Below are 23091 nucleotides of genomic sequence, written 5' to 3' on the forward strand. Positions count from 1 at the left end.
CGTGACCCCTCCTCCAGACCGACACCAGAGGCAAGGCGACCGCAGCATGGCTAAAGAGTGAGTTGTTTATATAAGGAACATGACAATGATCTTATGACAACTTCCAGCAGCGAGTTGTTCCTATGAAGAAACGCAGGCTTCTGTAGAGAGGGATGTCCCTTAGTGATCTTACTACCGGTTAGGAGCGAATTGTAGTGAGGGTAAGCAGGCGGTAGCCATATTAAAAGCTGGCAGGCTGCTTCCTAGAATTCTGGAACATATGAGACTGTCCTTGCTTTGTGCAGCAGTAACCGTCACTGCTTCGTGTTTGGAAAGTGAGTTTTTGTCCTTCCCACTGACAGTGTTTATTAGAATTAAATAATGCTATTTTACAATAACTACTTGTACTATATTAGCAGTTGCTAATATAAATAGACAAGTTGGTTAGTTATAATTTACCGCTATAAATATGAAACACCTCATATTAGCGACATTATTTTGCTTGGATTTCGCTACTTTTAAAAGTTTAGACGGATATGTGTTTTTTAACTTTTATGTTCGTTTACCGCAAGAGAGTAGTTGCTATAAATGACTTTCTAAACCAGGGCAAGTGAAATATAAAGAAAGAGGCTTCCCCCTAACGCGAACCGTATTCTTGTTTACAATTTGCGTCAGCGTTGGTTTTTGGCTGTTTTGAATGTCCCCCACATGCAAAACAAATTTAAAAAATTTCAATCAACAAACCACAAAACCAATGGGATTAAAGCTCCATCCAATATACTGTCTTTCAGCCAATGGACGACTCTGGTTTATGCCAGCGTTAATTTGATTGGATAGTCGTCATCTCGTTGCCCAATCAAATAATTTAGGCAGGGAAAACTAGCTCCGCTTTATTCAAACAAGAGAACTGTTGTGTAGGTTTAAACAGTGCACAAACGGGCAACCATGAGCAGTACGGTGCGAGTACTTCCCGCTAGCAGGAGGCAGCAGCTTCAGTATAAAGGTGAGCAGCATTGCTTTAGCCTGCAGTATACGTTTTTTTTCCCATGTGGCGAGTAAAGAAAATAATAGCAGTAGTGAGTATAAACGATAATGGAGTGACTCCTGCAAATTGTGACGTGTGGCAGCTGCTTATGGTAGATAGGTACCGCAACTGAGTTCTGATGCATAAACTTCATGTTTTCGTCAGCCCCAATTCAGGTAGCTTTTTCATGCAACTTATATGTTGCACAGCTGGTCAGGTGTTGGCTTTTAGCGCCCCCTCTATTTCACCTCTCCTACTACATCAGCTGTTGTCAACCTATTTGAAATAATACTGGCAGTCAATCTCTGAGTCAAGACCATACTGTTCGGTTTCATTGTGACTGTATTGCTTACATTTGTATGCATGTAAGTATGTGTGTGTATGTATCTGTATGTATATGCAATGCATGTGTATGTATACTATATGTATGTGTGTCTGTATGTATTTGTGTGTATGTATCTGTATGTATATGCAATGCATGTGTATGTATACTATATGTATGTGTGTCTGTATGTATTTGTGTGTATGTATCTGTATGTATATGCAATGCATGTGTATGTATACTATATGTATGTGTGTCTGTATGTATTTGTGTGTATGTATCTGTATGTATATGCAATGCATGTGTATGTATACTATATGTATGTGTGTCTGTATGTATGTGTGTGTATGTATATATGTATATGCAATGCATGTGTATGTATATATGTATATGCAATGCATGTGTATGTATACTATATGTATGTGTGTCTGTATGTATGTGTGCGTATGTATACTTTAGGTATATGCAATGCATGTGTATGTATACTATATGTATGTGTGTCTGTATGTATGTGTGTGTATGTATACTTTAGGTATATGCAATGCATGTGTATGTATACTATATGTATGTGTGTCGGTATGTATGTGTGTGTATGTATACTATAGGTATATGCAATGCATGTGTATGTATACTATATGTATGTGTGTCTGTATGTATACTATAGGTATATGCAATGCATGTGTATGTATACTATATGTATGTGTGTCTGTATGTATGTGTGTGTATGTATATATGTATATGCAATGCATGTGTATGTATACTATATGTATGTGTGTCTGTATGTATGTGTGTGTATGTATATATGTATATGCAATGCATGTGTATGTATACTATATGTATGTGTGTCTGTATGTATATATGTATATGCAATGCATGTGTATGTATACTATATGTATGTGTGTCTGTATGTATGTGTGTGTATGTATACTATAGGTATATGCAATGCATGTGTATGTATACTATATGTATGTGTGTCTGTATGTATGTGTGTGTATGTATACTTTAGGTATATGCAATGCATGTGTATGTATACTATATGTATGTGTGTCTGTATGTATGTGTGTGTATGTATACTTTAGGTATATGCAATGCATGTGTATGTATACTATATGTATGTGTGTCTGTATGTATGTGTGTGTATGTATGTGTGTGTATGTATATATGTATATGCAATGCATGTGTATGTATACTATATGTATGTGTGTCTGTATGTATGTATGTATGTGTGTGTATGTATACTAGAGGTATATGCAATGCATGTGTATGTATACTATATGTATGTGTGTGTATATGCAATGCATGTGTATGTATACTATATGTATGTGTGTCTGTATGTATGTGTGTGTATGTATACTATAGGTATATGCAATGCATGTGTATGTATACTATATGTATGTGTGTCTGTATATGCAATGCATGTGTATGTATACTATATGTATGTGTGTCTGTATGTATGTGTGTGTATGTATACTATAGGTATATGCAATGCATGTGTATGTATACTATACGTATGTGTGTGTATGTATACTATATGTATGTGTGTCTGTATGTATGTGTGTGTGTGTGCATATACATCTGGTACTCTCCTTATACACAGGAACACATGCTTATACTCATTAGGGAGCAGTAGTAGGGTGTGATGTGCATATACATCTGGTACTCATGCTTATACTCATTAGGGAGCAGTAGCATTATATATATATATATATATATAATATGGAATTTTCATGGGCAGTAATCGTGATGCATGGTGATGCATCGCGGAATCGAATCGTTGACAGGATAATCGTAATCGAATCGCGAGACCAGTGAAGATGCACACCCCTAATAAACATGAATTATTAGTCAGTACAGAAGGAGCGGAACCTTCTAATGTAGTATCAGAGTCCTCCATAGCTAAGATATATTCACAGAAGGACAGACAAAAAGTAAACACTTTTATTCAAAAAATGGCACCTTTATAATCCCAATGGCTGGGGCACTCACCACCGCCTAGTCCCAGACAGCTATGAAAACGCTCTACTTAGGAGTGATGTCCGCAGCAGGATCGTAGGAAAATGAAAAGACCGCACCTGGCTACATGGTGCGTAGGACAGGACTTCCCCTACTATGAAAAAAGGTGCTAAGCTATTATGAGCTGCACAACACTAAAAAACGAAAGTGAAACCTGTTTGTTCCAAGCCAAAAGCACACAGTTTATGAGCCCAAAACTCTCACATTAAAGCAGTTATAAATAACCCCTAGCTGTTCAAATAATCTCCCTGAAGGAGATATTAACCCTTGATCCTATTGAGGATAAAAAGAGCCACACTGTGACCCTTTATAGAAAAAGTGTATACATAAATGGTCTTACCCTCCAGAATCCATGCTGTGGAACAGACACAGCCTCTCAGGTGTGACAGTCTTGCAGCGACACTCTGACATGGACTTGAGTGTGTAACAGCAAGCAGTGAAACTCGTCAACACTGATTGCCCGGGAGCTGTTAGGCAGCAGTCTGGATGGGTTCACAGAAAAACTTTCCCTGCATCTCCAGACTCTAACTTTCATCAATACCCTCACTGAGAAATTGACACAATTACTTAAAACTCCAGTCCTTTCTCAAAGGGAACATACCCATTACAGGACTATCCACATCTTCTGACACTTCTCTCCTATAGTGACGAAAGGCAAAGAATGACTTTGGCTGGGGTGTCTTTGCCTCCTCCTGGTGGCCAGGTGTTGTATTTCCCAACAGTAAGGAATGAAGTTGTGGACTCTCCCTGCCTTACGGAAAAAAAAAAATATAAATATATATATATATATATATATATATATATATATATATATATATATATATATAATATATATATATATATATATATATATACACACACACACACAGTATATATAAAAGAACATTAAAAAACGGGTGAAGAATGTCAGAATACCCCACCTGTCTCCAAGTTCCATTTTCTGGGGTATAAAACTCCAGCCCCAACAAGCCAGCCCGGACCATATTGAGCCAGTTGACATAAACAACGTCCTTCGCCTCCTCGCCCTCATGACCAAAGATCCTGGAGACAGGGAAACGGCGAATTAGATACAAAAAATAGGGAAGTATTCATCTTACGTTCTAATCGCCTTATACTTTCCTTAACATCAGCAACACAGTCATGAAATGCTATACACAGCCCAATGGTAGCAAAATAAGAAAATGAATTGAAATAAAATTGTGAATAACAAATCACAGTAAGTCACCTTCAGCAGTTCATGCGACCGGGGGGACGGGGAGTATGACACACATACTATGATCTTATGCACAGATGAGCTCACATACGTAAAGAAAGAGGGCGGGGGGGGGGGGTCTGACACACTATCATCTTATGCACAGATGAGCTCACATACATAAAGAAAGAGGGCGGGGGGGGGAGTCTGACACACTATCATCTTATGCACAGATGAGCTGACATACATAAAGAAAGAGGGCGGGGGGGAGTCTGACACACTATCATCTTATGCACAGATGAGCTGACATACATAAAGAAAGAGGGCGGGGGGGGAGTCTGACACACTATCATCTTATGCACAGATGAGCTGACATACATAAAGAAAGAGGGCGGGGGGGGAGTCTGACACACTATCATCTTATGCACAGATGAGCTCACATACATAAAGAAAGAGGGCGGGGGGGTCTGACACACTATCATCTTATGCACAGATGAGCTCACATACGTAAAGAAAGAGGGCGAGGGGGGGTCTGACACACTATCATCTTATGCACAGATGAGCTCACATACGTAAAGAAAGAGGGCGGGGGGGGAGTCTGACACACTATCATCTTATGCACAGATGAGCTCACATACGTAAAGAAAGAGGGCGGGGGGGGTCTGACACACTATCATCTTATGCACAGATGAGCTCACATACGTAAAGAAAGAGGGCGAGGGGGGGTCTGACACACTATCATCTTATGCACAGATGAGCTCACATACGTAAAGAAAGAGGGCGGGGGGGGAGTCTGACACACTATCATCTTATGCACAGATGAGCTCACATACGTAAAGAAAGAGGGCGGGGGGGGGGGGTCTGACACACTATCATCTTATGCACAGATGAGCTCACATACGTAAAGAAAGAGGGCGGGGGGGAGTCTGACACACTATCATCTTATGCACAGATGAGCTCACATACGTAAAGAAAGAGGGCGGTATGAGGAATACTGGCACATATAAAAGTATCTCCTAGCTTTGCCAACTGTAGGGTTTTTCTATACAAATGTGCTAATTATAGGTGGGTGGGTTGATGGGGAGGGAGGGAAGTAGGTTGTGTTAAAAAAAAATAAAAAATGTATGCTTACCTGATAAATTCTTTTCTTTCCTGGCATGGAGAGTCCACAAATCCATTCTAATTACTAGTGGGAATTCAACTCATGGCCACCAGGAGGAGGCAAAGAACACCCCAGCAAAACTATACGTATCCCTCACACTTCCCATAACCCTCAATCATTCAGCCAAGGGAACATGGAAAGAGAAGAGGAACACCAAGGGTATAGAGGTGCCTGAAGTTTTAGAAAAAAACAAAATAATAAGCTGCCTTGAAATTAAACAAGGGTGGGTCGTGGACTCTCCATGCCAGGAAATAATTTTTTTTTATATAAATGTTTTTATTGATTATAAGCATGAGCTATACATACTATTAAAGTTTTACAGATATCGTTAATCAATAAAACAAACAATAAACCAACAAGTAAAATGACAAAAGATACATCAAATGACATAGATACAAAAATGCCGTGAGTATAGGCATCGTGACATCATAATAGGGTTTGTAGGTACAAACAAAATCCCGTCATGCAACCATTGGTTCTGGTTCTGTGGGTTGTGGGGGGAGTGTAGAGTTAGAGGGCCTCCTAAATTTGTCTGTTATATAGGAATCCCATAAGATTTTGATTTCTATATACACGTCTTTACGTTTAGTTTTCATATAGTGATACTCCTCTAAATTTAAAACAGTTTGACATTGGTCTATCCATTGCGCTAGTGAAGGAGTTGTAGGTGTTTTCCAATTTTTGATTATCAATGTTTTTGCACTGTTAATTAGAATCTGTAATAATTTAGTTTGAATATTGGTGAATTTTTTAGGAATGAGATTAAATAACCATAAAAGGGGATTCTCAGTAATTTTGTAGCCTAGAATAGAAGTTGTTTCTTTTATTACTTTTGTCCAGAAAGGGGCAATGGCTGGACACTGCCACCATATATGTGACATTGTTCCCGTCTGGGAATCGCACCTCCAGCATTGGTTACTAACTTTGCTGAATAGTTTATGGCATCTGGCTGGAGTGAGGTACCATCTATGCATTAGTTTAATATTCATCTTGAGCATTCTACTGGAGATGGAGGTCTTAGTAATGTTGGCAAATATCTATTTCACTTCGGAGGGGGTGATATCTAATCCAAGTTCATGTTCCCATCTATCCATGTAGTAAGGGGAATGACCCAGTGACTGATTCTGCAATAGGGCGTACATGTGTGGCACTGGTATAACTTGAACCAGTCTTGTAGGAAGGTAAGCCCTTTTTCTTTTAGCTCGTCAACAGTGACCCATCTTTGTTCATTACCTAACTGGGATGCCATTAGAGATCTGTGTTTTTTTTTTTGGTTAAATATCCTATATGACCCAGCCCAGGGATAAAATCATGGTTATCGGTAAGAGGGGTTAGTGGAGAAGGTCTACTGGAGAGGAGGGGGTATGCCTTTAGTAATTTTCCCCAAATACTGTAAGTTTCATATATGATTGAATTGCAAGTTGGGGGAATTAGTTTGTTGGTCTTTGGCCCCCAGCACAAGGCGCCGAGGTGTGCGTAACCCGTAAAGTCATGTTCTAGGCGGACCCAAGCTTTTTGATCATAATTTAAAAACCAATCCAGAATCCTCTACAGGAAAATTGGCTGTCTGTATCTGGTTAGATTAGGGACTCCCAGCCCCCCCTGTTTAAAAGAAAGACGCATAATGTGTTTGTTAATTCTTGCAGGTTTTTTATTTCATATATAGTCTAAAATTTGTTTCTGCAGGAGGGAGGAAGGGGGATTGGTAGGGTTTGTAGAAGATAACATTTTTGGCAGCATATTCATTTTGAAAGCATTTATTCTCCTAAGCCATGATATGTTGCGGGAGCGCCAAGAGGACATTTCAGCTATCAAGGTTTTTTCAGCTATCAAGGTTTTTTGTAATGTTTTATAATTAGTCTCGAAAATGTTATTTATGGATGGTCAGGAAGATACCTAAGTATTTCATTTTTTTTGCTTGCCATTTAAATGGGCAAATTTGTTGCATCAATTGCATTTCCTCAGGGGGTAGCGAGACGTTGAGAATCTCTGACTTGGATTCATTAATTAGAAAGTTGGAAACTGAACTGAACTCTGTAAAAGTGTGTAAAAGTATAGGGATGGAGGTAGATGGATTTGTTAGGAAAAATAAGATGTTGTCAGCGAATAGCATTATCTTATGTGTGGTGTCCTTTATCTGCATTCCCTTAATATCCTGTTGGGCACGTATCTGTATAGCAAATGCTTCCACCAGGCAAGCTAGAGAATGTGTATGGCGTAGAGGCGCTTACAGCTGTGGGTGAATGTTCTAGTTTTTCGTATCCTTTTAAAATATTTTTGTTATACTCTGAGGATTATTCAAGTTTAGTTACACACTATAGGACCGTAAATTAAATCGTTCAAATTCTATACAAATAATCTCTTCCTGACAAAGTAAGTATTCATATAAAATGATTTATTATAACACACAATATATTATATATGAAACAGTACAATCGTCATTTAACACTTCACATTCATACTCTCATTCATAAAACAATGTATCTAAAACCGGCTGTATCCAATGCTCTGTGCTACTATTCAATTTTATGGTATAAATTGTAGCAATGTGTAGCAATATGTTTAAAACAGAAAAAATTATGTATAAGGAAAGTCCCAATGTAACTCCAAATATCGCTGTTTAAGCGTTTGGCAAAAAATGGCTTATCTGACCGTGGTTTTAAATGTATATATCCTTTAGTTTTTAATGTTTAAAACCATTCTTTTTCGATATTCAGGTCACAGTCTTTAATCTGGTAAAACCAGCTATCGGCACATGGATAAAAAGTTCAATTGTTGTTTATTGCACTAGGTCTGTACAGACGTTACCTTCAGCTAGATTATGTTAATCCCCAAAGGCTTTCTTACCGCCTTGGTTAGATCTTCTGCCTGCTGCTCTTGCTCGCAGGTCTCAACAGATGCAGCTTTACACTCACCGGGATTCTTCACGCTGTTAGCTTCAGCGTCTGACGTCACCGGTTATCCTCAGCTGTGGAGTCTTGGATTCCGATATACTTGCGCAAGTATTGTTTCTTCTGGTAGCCCTCCACACTTCTACTCTGCTCCTAGTACTCCGTACGCAGCGATCGCTTGGGCTCAAATCTTAGTCCTCCTTCTGTTTGTAGATCAAAATGTGCAATTTAAATCTGTGCAGATTGCACCAAGTGTTCAGTATTTCTACGCGTTTCACCCCACTTTTACAGGGCTTTCTCAAGATACTGTTTACACTCACACCTGCTCCTTAAATACCTGTTTTCAGATCCGTGCAAATCTGGAGATAATTAACTCTTCCTTTCCCAGGTTCTATTTGTGGGAACCTTATGGGACTTTTTCGCCATTTAATGCCACACTTATTTCTCTGGAGTTTTTTTAGAAAACATATATGATATTATAATTCTTTCTTTCTTCTTTGGCTTATTTCTAAGCTTGGAATCTCCTTACCTTGTAGCGAAAAGCAAGGGCGAGAGGGGGCACCCTTGTCTGGTACTATTTGAAATAGAAAACGACTGGGAGAAATATTTTTTTTTTTTTTTTCGGTAAGCATACATTTTGTTTTCTTTCTAATGGCATGGAGAGTCCACATATCCAATCTAGTTACTAGTGGGAACCAATACCCAAGCTAGAGGACATAATGGGAAAGGAGGGGAGAAAACAAGACAGGCGGACCTAACTGAGGGCACCACTGCTAGAAGAACTTTCCTCCCAAAGGAAGCCCCAGCTGACGCAAAAACGTCAATAATTTGTAAAATTTAGAAAATGTATGCAACAAGGACCAAGTGGTCGCCTTGCAAAATTTTTCCACAGAAGCCTTGATCTTAAAGGCCAAGGAAGAAGAAACAGCCCTAGTGGAATGAACCGCAATCCTCTCAGGAGGTGGTTGTCCAGCTGACTCAAAACGAATAAACACTTCTCAACCAAAAGGAACGAGAAGTAGACGTGTCCTTCTGGATCTTACGTTTGAGAAGAAAACGCTACAAAAAGCTAAGATTGCTGAAAATTCTTAGAAGCCTGGAGATAGAGTTTTAGATCACAAACTACATCCAGGTTGTGCAACAGACATTTCTTTTTGAGAAGAAGGATTAGGACAGAACGAAGGAACGACAATTTCTAGATATATATTGCGGACCCGACACCACCTTAGGAAGAAATCCCAATTTAGTACAAAGGACTGCCTTATCCGCAAGGAAAATAAGATGAAAGGGAACACACTGTAGAGCCGAAAGCTCTGAGACTCTTTCCAAAACAACAACTTAATATCAATAGTGTGCAAAGGCTCAAACGGAGCCTGCTGCAGAATCCAAAGAACAAGAATAAGGCTACACGGAGAGAAGCAACAGGATTAAACACACGCGCCTGATTCTGACCAAGGCCTGATCGAATGATTGAACCTCTGGTCAATCGGCCAAACATTTATGAAACAAAACAGATAAGGGCAGAAATCCACAGAGGAGGAGAGGACAACATCCTCACCAGGTCCGCAAACCAAATTCTGCAAGGCCAAGCTGGAGCAAAAATAATCACTGACGCCTGCTCCTGAATGACAGGGCTATCACCAGAGGAAGGGGGGCAAATGGTGGAAACAGGTAAATCAGACGAAAACCCACGGAACCGCTAGAGCGTCCACTAGAACTGCTTGCGGATCCCTGATCTGGATCCATATCTGGGAAGCTTGAGTTTAGACGAGACGCCATCATGTCCAACTCCTGAACCCCCCACCTGAGGGTATCATTGAGATCACCTCCGGATGAAGAGCCCCACTCCCCTGGGAGAAACGTCTGCCTGCTCAGGTAATCCGCCTCCCAGTTGTCCACACCTGAGAAATGAGGCAGTGAGAAACTCCACCCACCGAAGAATGAGAGTCACCGTCTTCATCGCTAGGAATTCCTTGTTCCTCCTTGAAGGTTCATAAAGGCCACCAAAGTGATTGTTGTTCCGATTGAAATCTGATAAACCAGACCGCACTCAATTTGGGTCAAGCTATCAGAGCACTGACGATTGCCGACTGAGTCCAGATTCCCAGAGCTCTTAGGGAACCCCAAACTGCTCCCCAGCCGAAAAGGCTGGCATCCGTTCTTGGATTATCCTCTGAGAAGAGGTCTGAGTAGACTCCTTCCGTTGAGCATGCACAACAGACGGACAGATGACTGAAGAGAAAAACAGGCAGAAAGAAGTTTGGACTTTCTGACTTCTGTTAAAGGATTACTAACTTTGAATTTTTTCTTCCAAACGGACGACATAATTTTATCTAACATACATCAATGCTATTAAATGTACCTTATTTTGTCCTCCAACGATGCCGCATATCTTTAGAAAATATAATTTTATTTTCTAGACATGACATCACTTCATCCTGCCCTCAAATATGGGCCGTCCAGGTTATCGATCAATTACCAATCGGATGGCGATTTTTTGCATCTAATTATCTTCTGATTTCGTCATCCTGCGGCATTCGCAATAGGATCAGTTAATTTGCGCATGCGCAGATTGCGGCACTGATGCCGACATTACCCACAAAGTATTTTCAAACACGCATGCGTATAACCAAGTGAAATCGATCAGATAGGTTCTCCAGTCTTTTTGGCGGTCCATTATATCTCACTAAGTTATCATGTTAGTACTCCAAAATGTATTAGTGCTGTTTATGATGAAGATTATAAAATCCACCAAATAAATAACTTTCTTAGTTACAACTTTAATTTTACATAATTTGATAAATATTATAACATGTAGTTGATGCATTTAGTAGGTCATTTTTACTCTGCATCGTATAACAGGCACTATTAGATTTATGATACCTAAAAGTTACCTATCAATGACTCTCTCTCTCTCTCGCTCTCTCTCTCTCTATTTTTTTTTATTTAGAAAGTGTATTAAATAAGTGATTTTAAATAGATAATTACAAATATTAATATGCATTAAAATAACATTTTCTGACCATCCATGTATTAATACATCTAATCATATTTTTCACCATAATTATTAATTAAATGGTTTTATTTTTTTTTTCTTCAAACTTTGTTCCATTTGATGCCTGTAAATAAATTGCTTCTGGCCAGGAGTTGGAATTCCCACTAATAATTAGAATGGATTTGTGGACTCTCCATGCCATTGGAAAGAAAGAAGATAGTAAGAGGTTGATTTATCAAGCTACGGCAGACAGGGGCGCACACGTACCCCTGTGTACCCCCATGCCTCTGGCGAGCTGAATTCCATTTGAAGGAAGGAGAAGCATTTGATAAATCGACCCCTAAGTGTAGGGCGCTCAGGAGAGAAGTTAATGTGTAATTTGTTTCAATTATCACACAGTCTAGAGACTTATTTGAAAGGGAGGAGAATGAGTCTAATTAAAGGGACATGAAACCCAATTTTTTTCTTTCATGATTCAGACAGAACAATTTTAAAACAACTTTCTAATTTACTTCTTTTATCAAATTTTCTTTGTTCTCTTTTGTTTAAAAGCGGAAACGTATACTTAGGAGCCGCCCTATGTCTGGAGTACTATTATAGTAGCAGTTTTTACAAGAATGTTACTCCATTTGCAAGAGGACCATATGGCAGCACTATTTCCTGCCATATAGTGTACCAGATGGGCAGGGTCAGATTGGGGCAAACCGGGATACCGGGAAAAATCCCAGTGGGCCGGGCACTGCACTGGCAGCTGCAGAGAGAGAGCAGAAGCTCAAGCAGCTCAGCTGCAGATGCGGCCGCTCCGCACCATTAAGTAACCCGGCATAGGTATTCGTTTACTTAAAGGGACACTGTACCCAAAATTTTCTTTCGTGATTCGGATTGAGCATGACATTTTAAGCAACTTTCTAATCTTACTCCTATTATCAAATTTTCTTCATTCTTTTAGTATCTTTATTTGAAATGCAAGAAGTATAGTTTAGATGCCGGCCCATTTTTGGTGAACAACCTGGGTTGTCCTTGATGATTGGTGGATACAGTTCATCCACCAATAAAAAAAGTGCTGTTCCCAGAGTACTGAAACAAAAAAAAGCTTAGATGCCTTCTTTTTCAAATAAAGATAGCAAGAGAATGAAGAAAATTTGATAATAGAAGTAAATTAGAAAGTTGCTTTAAAATGCTGCTCTATCTGAATTACAAAAGAAAAAAATTGGGTACATTGTCCCTTTAAGGCAACAAGTGTGAGCTGAGGAGGTCAGGGAGGGTGTCCTTAGCCGTAGGGGGGGTGGGGCCGACCCGGAGGGGGGGGGGGGGTGAGGCTGTTGCGGGAGGGGGGGGGCGGGGCTGAGCCGGAGCCAGTGAAGGAGGCTAGGAGCGGAGCGCTGACTTGCGGTAAGGAGGTGAGGGTGTCCTTTCATTATTGCCAGGGGAGATTGGGCCCGGAGGGGGGGTGAGGCTGAGCCGGACCGGAGGGCGAGGCTGAGCTGAAGGGGGGGCGAGGCTGGGCCGGGCCATATAAAATTCCAGGGCTGGTCTGATTTCCCAGTCCGGCCCTGCGGAATGGCTTCCCTAGGTATACTCCTTCAACACAGAATATCATGAGAATGAAGCAAATTTGATAATAGAATTACATTTTTTTTTTTTTTAATTATATGTTCTGTCTGAATCAAAAAAGAACATTTTGTGTTTCATTTCCCTTTAATGAATGGGTACTGGCCAACAGATTAGGAATGGCAATGCAGTGAAAAGGTTAACTGGCTGCCAGTCCTTTCAATAATAGTATAAATAAAGTTTATTGACACAAATACCAAAGTTTTTAAACATGTGCTACCGATGGGTCTGTTTGACGCATTCTGTGCTCACCGTAACACCTCGTCATTGACACACAAGTACAGTCCCACGCATTCCGCTCTGCATTCTTCGTAGGTTGAGGCGATGGTGGAGAATTTACTGTCCCAGGTCTCTCCTTTCTTGTACCAAGCTACTTAGCTTAGAGGAAGAGAAAGGTGTTAAATAAGAATATGGAAAGAACATAATGGGATTGGGCGAGCCGTGGAGAGCGAGGCGATGCTGAAGGCGATTTAGGGCTAGATTACGAGTGAGCACAATATTGTGCTTATACTAGCGGGATATTTGCAAACCACTCAGTAATACCAGCATACGTAAATGTGCGCTGGTATTACAAGTGAGGCCGGGTTCGCATTGCCCGGAAGCCTTGCACTCATGAGAGAGTGCGCTTTCTTATGCTTTAAATGGAGCCTCGTTTTAAAGCCGATAGACACGGCAAACCACCTAGCGCAGCAGGCAAATCACGCAGTGTTGGGCAGCAAATATAAATATATATATATGTATATGCTTAGAAACATATATAAATACACATATAAACATATAAATATTTATGTATATAAGCAAATACAAAACAAGGAAAAGGGGACAGCACTCTCAGACCGGACCGGGTACACATCCCATGACCCCTAAAACAGGCTCAGCTTTTGGTGCTATAGCACTCTCAAAGCTACACTATTTCCAGAGTCACAGGCAGTTAACCCCCGGCCTGCCTGGGTGCAGGTCCATAGGGAAAATTACAAAACAGGACAATACAACACACAGAAAAAGTCCAGCACTTGCTCACAAGCTCTCAGCAAGATTAAAAGCAAAACTGTGTTTTTTTATTGGTCTGGTTTGTAATTTTCCATATGTCCCTAGTCAGCCAGCCTCTGCGCCGCCCCTAGTCAGCCACCCTGTGCGCCGTCCCTAGTCAGCCAGCCTGTGCGCTGACCCTAGTCAGCCAGCCTGTGCGCTGACCCTAGTCAGCCAGCCTGTGCGCTGTCCCTAGTCAGCCCAGCCTGTGCGCTGTCCCTAGTCAGCCAGCCTGTGCGCTGTCCCTAGTCAGCCAGCCTGTGAGCTGTCCCTAGTCAGCCAGTCTGTGAGCTGTCCCTAGTCAGCCAGTCTGTGCGCGTGTCCCTAGTCAGCAAGTCTGTGCGCTGTCCCTAGTCAGCCAGTCTGTGAGCTGTCCCTAGTCCAGCCAGTCTGTGAGCTGTCCCTAGTCAGCCAGTCTGTGAGCCGTCCCTAGTCAGCAAGTCTGTGAGCCGTCCCTAGTCAGCCAGTCTGTGAGCCGTCCCTAGTCAGCAAGTCTGTGAGCCGTCCCTAGTCAGCCAGTCTGTGAGCCGTCCCTAGTCAGCAAGTCTGTGAGCCGTCCCTAGTCAGCAAGTCTGTGAGCCGTCCCTAGTCAGCAATGTCTGTGAGCCGTCCCTAGTCAGCAAGTCTGTGAGCTGTCCCTAGTCAGCAAGTCTATGAGCTGTCCCTAGTCAGCAAGTCTGTGAGCTGTCCCTAGTCAGCAAGTCTGTGAGCTGTCCCTAGTCAGCCAGTCTGTGAGCTGTCCCTAGTCAGCCAGTCTGTGAGCTGTCCCTAGTCAGCCAGTCTGTGAGCTGTCCCTAGTCAGCCAGTCTGTGAGCTGTCCCTAGTCAGCAAGTCTGTGAGCTGTCCCTAGTCAGCCAGTCTGTGAGCTGTCCCTAGTCAGCCAGTCTGTGAGCTGTCCCTAGTCAGCCAGTCTGTGAGCTGTCCCTAGTCAGCCAGTCTGTTGAGCTGTCCCTAGTCAGCCAGTCTGTGAGCTGTCCCTAGTCAGCCAGTCTGTGAGCTGTCCCTAGTCAGCCAGTCTGTGAGCTGTCCCTAGTCAGCCAGTCTGTGAGCTGTCCCTAGTCAGCCAGTCTGTGAGCTGTCCCTAGTCAGCCAGTCTGTGAGCTGTCCCTAGTCAGCCAGTCTGTGAGCTGTCCCTAGTCAGCCAGTCTGTGCGCTGTCCCTAGTCAGCCAGTCTGTGCGCTGTCCCTAGTCAGCCAGTCTGTGAGCTGTCCCTAGTCAGCCAGTCTGTGAGCTGTCCCTAGTCAGCAAGTCTGTGAGCTGTCCCTAGTCAGCCAGTCTGTGCGCTGTCCCTAGTCAGCCAGTCTGTGAGCTGTCCCTAGTCAGCCAGTCTGTGAGCTGTCCCTAGTCAGCAAGTCTGTGAGCTGTCCCTAGTCAGCAAGTCTGTGAGCTGTCCCTAGTCAGCCAGTCTGTGAGCTGTCCCTAGTCAGCCAGTCTGTGAGCTGTCCCTAGTCAGCCAGTCTGTGAGCTGTCCCTAGTCAGCCAGTCTGTGAGCTGTCCCTAGTCAGCCAGTCTGTGAGCTGTCCCTAGTCAGCCAGTCTGTGAGCTGTCCCTAGTCAGCCAGTCTGTGAGCTGTCCCTAGTCAGCCAGTCTGTGAGCCGTCCCTAGTCAGCCAGTCTGTGAGCCGTCCCTAGTCAGCCAGTCTGTGAGCTGTCCCTAGTCAGCCAGTCTGTGAGCTGTCCCTAGTCAGCCAGTCTGTGAGCTGTCCCTAGTCAGCAAGTCTGTGAGCTGTCCCTAGTCAGCCAGTCTGTGAGCTGTCCCTAGTCAGCAAGTCTGTGAGCTGTCCCTAGTCAGCAAGTCTGTGAGCTGTCCCTAGTCAGCCAGTCTGTGAGCTGTCCCTAGTCAGCCAGTCTGTGAGCTGTCCCTAGTCAGCCAGTCTGTGAGCTGTCCCTAGTCAGCCAGTCTGTGAGCTGTCCCTAGTCAGCCAGTCTGTGAGCTGTCCCTAGTCAGCCAGTCTGTGAGCTGTCCCTAGTCAGCCAGTCTGTGCGCTGTCCCTAGTCAGCCAGTCTGTGCGCTGTCCCTAGTCAGCCAGTCTGTGAGCCGTCCCTAGTCAGCCAGTCTGTGAGCCGTCCCCTAGTCAGCCAGTCTGTGAGCCGTCCCTAGTCAGCCAGTCTGTGAGCCGTCCCTAGTCAGCAAGTCTGTGAGCCGTCCCTAGTCAGCAAGTCTGTGAGCTGTCCCTAGTCAGCAAGTCTGTGAGCTGTCCCTAGTCAGCCAGTCTGTGAGCTGTCCCTAGTCAGCAAGTCTGTGAGCTGTCCCTAGTCAGCAAGTCTGTGAGCTGTCCCTAGTCAGCCAGTCTGTGAGCTGTCCCTAGTCAGCCAGCCTGTGCGCTGCCCCTAGTCAGCCAGACTGTGAGCTGTCCCTAGTCAGCCAGTCTGTGAGCTGTCCCTAGTCAGCCAGTCTGTGAGCTGTCCCTAGTCAGCCAGTCTGTGAGCTGTCCCTAGTCAGCAAGTCTGTGAGCTGTCCCTAGTCAGCCAGTCTGTGAGCTGTCCCTAGTCAGCCAGTCTGTGAGCTGTCCCTAGTCAGCCAGTCTGTGAGCTGTCCCTAGTCAGCCAGTCTGTGAGCCGTCCCTAGTCAGCAAGTCTGTGAGCCGTCCCTACTCAGCAAGTCTGTGAGCTGTCCCTAGTCAGCAAGTCTGTGAGCTGTCCCTAGTCACCCAGTCTGTGAGCTGTCCCTAGTCAGCCAGTCTGTGAGCTGTCCCTAGTCAGCCAGTCTGTGAGCTGTCCCTAGTCAGCCAGTCTGTGCGCTGTCCCTAGTCAGCAAGTCTGTGAGCTGTCCCTAGTCAGCCAGTCTGTGAGCTGTCCCTAGTCAGCCAGTCTGTGAGCTGTCCCCTAGTCAGCCAGTCTGTGAGCTGTCCCTAGTCAGCCAGTCTGTGAGCTGTCCCTAGTCAGCCAGTCTGTGAGCTGTCCCTAGTCAGCCAGTCTGTGAGCTGTCCCTAGTCAGCCAGTCTGTGAGCTGTTATGAAACTCACCAGCTCCCCTGTCTCTGGGTTTATGACAGTTTTGATATCAAAATTAAAACCTCCTTTGTCATCCTGCAAAGACACAAAAGTGACAGATGTGTATTAAAGTGACATAAAGGAATATTTATAACTGTGATATAAAAGGGTGTGTGCACGTACATGTGATATAAAGGTGTGTGTGTGACAGAGACATAAAGATGTGTGTGTGACAGAGATATAAAGGTGTGTGTGTGTGACAGATATAAAGGTGTGTGTGTGACAGAGACATAAAGGTGTGTGTGACAGACATAAAGGTGTGTGTGACAGACATAAAGGTGTGTGTGACAGACATAAAGGTGTGTGTGACAGACATAAAGTTGTGTGTGTGTGTGACAGAGACATAAAGGTGTGTGTGTGTGACAGAGACATAAAGGTGTGTGTGTGTGACAGACATAAAGGTGTGTGTGTGTGACAGATATAAAGGTGTGTGTGTGTGACAGACATAAAGGTGTGTGTGTGTGACAGACATAAAGGTGTGTGTGTGTGACAGACATAAAGGTGTGTGTGTGTGACAGACATAAAGGTGTGTGTGTGTGACAGACATAAAGGTGTGTGTGTGTGACAGACATAAAGGGTGTGTGTGTGTGACAGATATAAAGGTGTGTGACAGATATAAAGGTGTGTGTGTGACAGATATAAAGGTGTGTGACAGACATAAAGGTGTGTGTGTGTGTGACAGACATAAAATAGTGTGTGTGTGACAGAGACATAAAGGTGTGTGTGTGTGTGACAGATATAAAGGTGTGTGTGTGACAGATATAAAGGTGTGTGTGTGTGACAGACATAAAGGTGTGTGTGTGTGACAGAGATATAAAGGTGTGTGTGTGTGTGACAGACATAAAGGTGTGTGTGTGACAGACATAAAGGTGTGTGTGTGTGACAGAGATATAAAGGTGTGTGTGACAGAGATATAAAGGTGTGTGTGTGTGACAGAGATATAAAGGTGTGTGTGTGTGTGACGGACATAAAGGTGTGTGTGACAGAGATATAAAGGTGTGTGTGTGACAGAGATATAAAGGTGTGTGTGTGACAGAGATATAAAGGTGTGTGTGTGTGACAGAGATATAAAGGGGTGTGTGTGTGTGACAGAGATATAAAGGTGTGTGTGTGACAGAGATATAAAGGTGTGTGTGTGTGACAGAGATATAAAGGTGTGTGTGTGTGTGACAGAGATATAAAGGTGTGTGTGTGTGAGACAGACATAAAGGTGTGTGTGTGTGTGTGACAGACATAAATGTGTGTGTGTGTGACAGAGATAAAGGTGTGTGTGTGTGACAGACATAAAGGTGTGTGTGTGTGACAGATATAAAGGTGTGTGTGTGTGACAGATATAAAGGTGTGTGTGTGTGACAGATATAAAGGTGTGTGTGTGTGACAGATATAAAGGTGTGTGTGTGACAGAGATATAAAGGTGTGTGTGTGTGACAGAGACATAAAGGTGTGTGTGTGTGTGTGACAGAGATATAAAGGTGTGTGTGTGTGACAGAGACATAAAGGTGTGTGTGTGTGACAGATATAAAGGTGTGTGTGTGACAGATATAAAGGTGTGTGTGTGTGACAGAGACATAAAGGTGTGTGTGTGTGACAGAGATATAAATGTGTGTGTGTGTGTGACAGACATAAAGGTGTGTGTGTGTGTGACAAAGACAAAGGTGTGTGTGTGTGACAGAGATATAAAGGTGTGTGTGACAGAGATATAAAGGTGTGTGTGTGTGACAGAGACATAAAGGTGTGTGTGTGTGACAGACATAAAGGTGTGTGTGTGACAGAGACATAAAGGTGTGTGTGTGACAGAGATATAAAGGTGTGTGTGTGTGTGACGGACATAAAGGTGTGTGTGACAAAGATATAAAGGTGTGTGTGTGTGACAGACATAAAGGTGTGTGTGTGTGACAGAGACATAAGGTGTGTGTGTGTGTGTGTGACAGAGATATAAAGGTGTGTGTGTGTGTGACAGACATAAAGCTGTGTGTGTGTGACAGACATAAAGCTGTGTGTGTGTGACAGACATAAAGGTGTGTGTGTGTGACAGACATAAAGGTGTGTGTGTGTGTGACAGATATAAAGGTGTGTGTGTGTGACAGATATAAAGGTGTGTGTGTGTGACAGAGACATAAAGGTGTGTGTGTGTGTGTGACAGATATAAAGGTGTGTGTGTGACAGAGATATAAAGGGGTGTGTGTGTGTGTGTGTGTGACAGAGACATAAAGGTGTATGTGTGTGTGACAGAGATATAAAGGTGTGTGTGTGTGTGACAGATATAAAGGTGTGTGTGAGACAGAGATATAAAGGTGTGTGTGTGTGTGACAGAGACATAAAGGTGTATGTGTGTGTGACAGAGATATAAAGGTGTGTGTGTGTGACAGATATAAAGGTGTGTGTGTGTGACAGAGACATAAAGGTGTGTGTGTGTGACAGATATAAAGGTGTGTGTGTGACAGAGATATAAAGGTGTGTGTGTGTGACAGATATAAAGGTGTGTGTGTGTGTGACAGACATAAAGGTGTGTGTGTGTGACAGACATAAAGGTGTGTGTGTGTGACAGACATAAAGGTGTGTGTGTGTGACAGACATAAAGGTGTGTGTGTTTGACAGACATAAAGGTGTGTGTGTTTGACAGACATAAAGGTGTGTGTGTGTGACAGACATAAAGGTGTGTGTGTGTGACAGACATAAAGGTGTGTGTGTGTGACAGACATAAAGGTGTGTGTGTGTGACAAAGATATAAAGGTGTGTGTCTAACAGAGACAAAGGTGTGTGTGTTTAAAAGTGACAGGCATAAAGGTGTGTGTGTGACAGAGACATAAAGGTGTGTGAGAGAGATATATAAAGGTGTGTGTGTGTGACAGAGATATAAAGGTGTGTGAGAGAGTATATAAAGGGTTGTGTGTGTGACAGAGACATAAAGGGTGTGTGTGTGACAGAGACATAAAGGTGTGGTGTGTGTGACAGAGACATAAAGGTTTGTGTGTGACAGAGACATAAAGGTGTGTGTGTGTGACAGAGACATAAAGGTGTGTGTGTGACAGAGACATAAAGGTGTGTGCTGTGACAGAGACATAAAAGTGTGTGTGTGTAACTGAGATATAAGGGGGTGTGTGTGGGTGTGTAGTGACAGAGACATAAAGGTGTGTGTGGTGACAGAGACATTAAGGGGTGTGTGTGTGTGACAGACATAAAGGTGTTGTGTGTGACAGACATAAAGGTGTTGTGTGTGTGTGACAGACATAAAGGTGTGTGTGTTTGACAGACATAAAAGGTGTGTGTGTGTGACAGAGACATAAAGGTGTGTGTGTGACAGAGACATAAGGGGTGTGTGTGTGTGTGACAGAGACATAAAGGTGTGTGTGTGACAGAGACATAAAAGGTGTGTGTGTGTGACAGAGACATAAGGGGTGTGTGTGTGTGTGACAGAGACATAAAGGTGTGTGTGTGTGTGACAGAGACATAAAGGTGTGTGTGTGTGACAGAGACATAAAGGTGTGTGTGTGACAGAGACATAAAGGTGTGTATGTGTGACAGAGACATAAAGGTGTGTATGTGTGACAGAGACATAAAGGTGTGTGTGTGTGACAGAGACATAAAGGTGTGTGTGTGACAGAGACATAAAGGTGTGTGTGTGTGTGTGACAGAGATATAAAGGTGTGTGTGTGTGACAGAGATATAAAGGTGGTGTGTGTGTGGACAGAGATATAAAGGTGTGTTGTGTGTATACAGAGAAATAAAGGTGTGTGTGTGACAGAGATATAAAGGTGTGTGTGTGACAGAGACATAAAGGTGTGTGTGTGACAGAGATATAAAGGTGTGTGTGTGTGACAGAGATATAAAGGTGTGTGTGTGTGACAGAGATATAAAGGTGTGTGTGTGTGACAGAGATATAAAGGTGTGTGTGTGTGTGACAGAGATATAAAGGTGTGTGTGTGTGACAGAGATATAAAGGTGTGTGTGTGTGACAGAGATATAAAGGTGTGTGTGTGTGACAGAGATATAAAGGTGTGTGTGTGACAGAGATATAAAGGTGTGTGTGTGACAGAGATATAAAGGTGTGTGTGTGACAGAGATATAAAGGTGTGTGTGTGACAGAGATATAAAGGTGTGTGTGACAGATATAAAGGTGTGTGTGAGACAGAGATATAAAGGTGTGTGTGTGAGACAGAGATATAAAGGTGTGTGTGAGAGAGATATATATAAAGGTGTGTGTGTGTGACAGAGATATAAAGGTGTGTGTGTGACAGAGATATAAAGGTGTGTGTGTGACAGAGATATAAAGGTGTGTGTGTGACAGATATAAAGGTGTGTGAGACAGAGATATAAAGGTGTGTGTGAGACAGAGATATAAAGGTGTGTGTGAGAGAGATATATATAAAGGTGTGTGTGTGTGTGTGTGAGGCAGAGATATAAAGGTGTGTGTGTGTGTGTGAGACAGAGATATAAAGGTGTGTGTGTGAGGCAGAGATATAAAGGTGTGTGTGTGACAGATATAAAAGAGTGTGTGTGTGACAAATATAAAGGGGTGTGTGTGACAAAGATATAAAGGTGTGTGTCTGTAACAGAGACATAAAGGTGTGTGTGTGACAGACATAAAGGTGTGTGTGACAGACATAAAGGTGTGTGTGACAGAGACATTAAGGTGTGTGTGTGAGACAGAGACATAAAGGTGTGTGTGTGTGACAGAGATATAAAGGTGTGTGTGTGTGACAGACATAAAGGTGTGTGTGTGTGACAGACATAAAGGTGTGTGTGTGTGACAGACATAAAGGTGTGTGTGTGTGACAGACATAAAGGTGTGTGTGTGTGACAGAGACATAAAGGTGTTGGTGGTGTGTGACAGAATATAAAGGTGTGTGTGTGACAGATATAAAGGGGTGTGTGTGACAGATATAAAGGTGTGTGTGTGACAGATATAAAGGTGTGTTGTGTGACAGACATAAAGGTGTGTGTGTGTGACAGAGACATAAAGGGTGTGTGTGTGTGTGACAGATATAAAGGTGTGTGTGTGACAGATAATAAAGGTGTGTGTGACAGACATAAAGGTGTGTGTGTGTGACAGACATAAAGGTGTGTGTGTGTGACAGACATAAAGGTGTAGTGTGTGTGACAGAGATATAAAGGGTGTGTGTGTGTGACAGAGATATAAAGGTGTGTGTGTGTGTGACAGAGATATAAAGGGTGTGTGGTGTGTGACAGAGATATAAAGGTGTGTGTGTGTGACAGAGAATATAAAGGTGTGTGTAGTGTGTGTGTTGTGAGGACAGACATAAAGGTGAGTGTGTGTGACAGACATAAATGTGTGTGTGGTCACAGAGATATACAGGGGTGTGTGTGTGTGACAGATATATAGGTTGTGTGTGTGACAGAGATATAAAGGTGTGTGTGTGTGACAGAGATATAAAGGTGTGTGTGGTGTGACAGAGATATAAAGGTGTGTGTGTGTGTGTGAGACAGAGACATAAAGGGGTGTGTGTGTGTGACAGACATAAGGTGTGTGTGTGTGACAAGATATAAAGGTGTGTGTGTGTGACAGAGATATAAAGGTGTGTGTGTGTGTGACAGAGACATAAAGGTGTGTGTGTGTGACAGAGATATAAAGGTGTGTGTGTGTGACAGAGATATAAAGGTGTGTGTGTGTGTGTGTGTGAGACAGACATAAAGGTGTGTGTGTGTGACAGACATAAATGTGTGTGTGTCACAGAGATATAAAAGGTGTGTGTGTGTGTGACAGATATAAAGGTGTGTGTGTGACAAAGATATAAAGGTGTGTGTGTGTGTGTGACAGAGATATAAAGGTGTGTGTGTGTGACAGACATCAAAGCTGTGTTGTTGTGTGACAGACATAAAGGTGTGTGTGTGTGACAGACATAAAGGTTTGTGAGACAGA

General features: G+C 42.9%; 1 protein-coding gene across 1 annotated transcript in view; it reads right to left on the reverse strand.

Moving 5' to 3' along the window:
* Positions 1-23091, reverse strand: part of DPP3 (dipeptidyl peptidase 3) — a gene marked incomplete in the record, with an annotated part of 131182 nt that overhangs the window by 23478 nt on the left and 84613 nt on the right. Inside the window, 3 exon segments of the mRNA XM_053720021.1 lie at positions 4259-4379; positions 13442-13562; positions 17180-17246. Coding sequence (XP_053575996.1) covers positions 4259-4379; positions 13442-13562; positions 17180-17246 — 309 coding nt within the window.

This window comes from Bombina bombina, chromosome 7 (genome assembly GCF_027579735.1).
Source record: "Bombina bombina isolate aBomBom1 chromosome 7, aBomBom1.pri, whole genome shotgun sequence".
Lineage (NCBI taxonomy): Eukaryota > Metazoa > Chordata > Amphibia > Anura > Bombinatoridae > Bombina > Bombina bombina.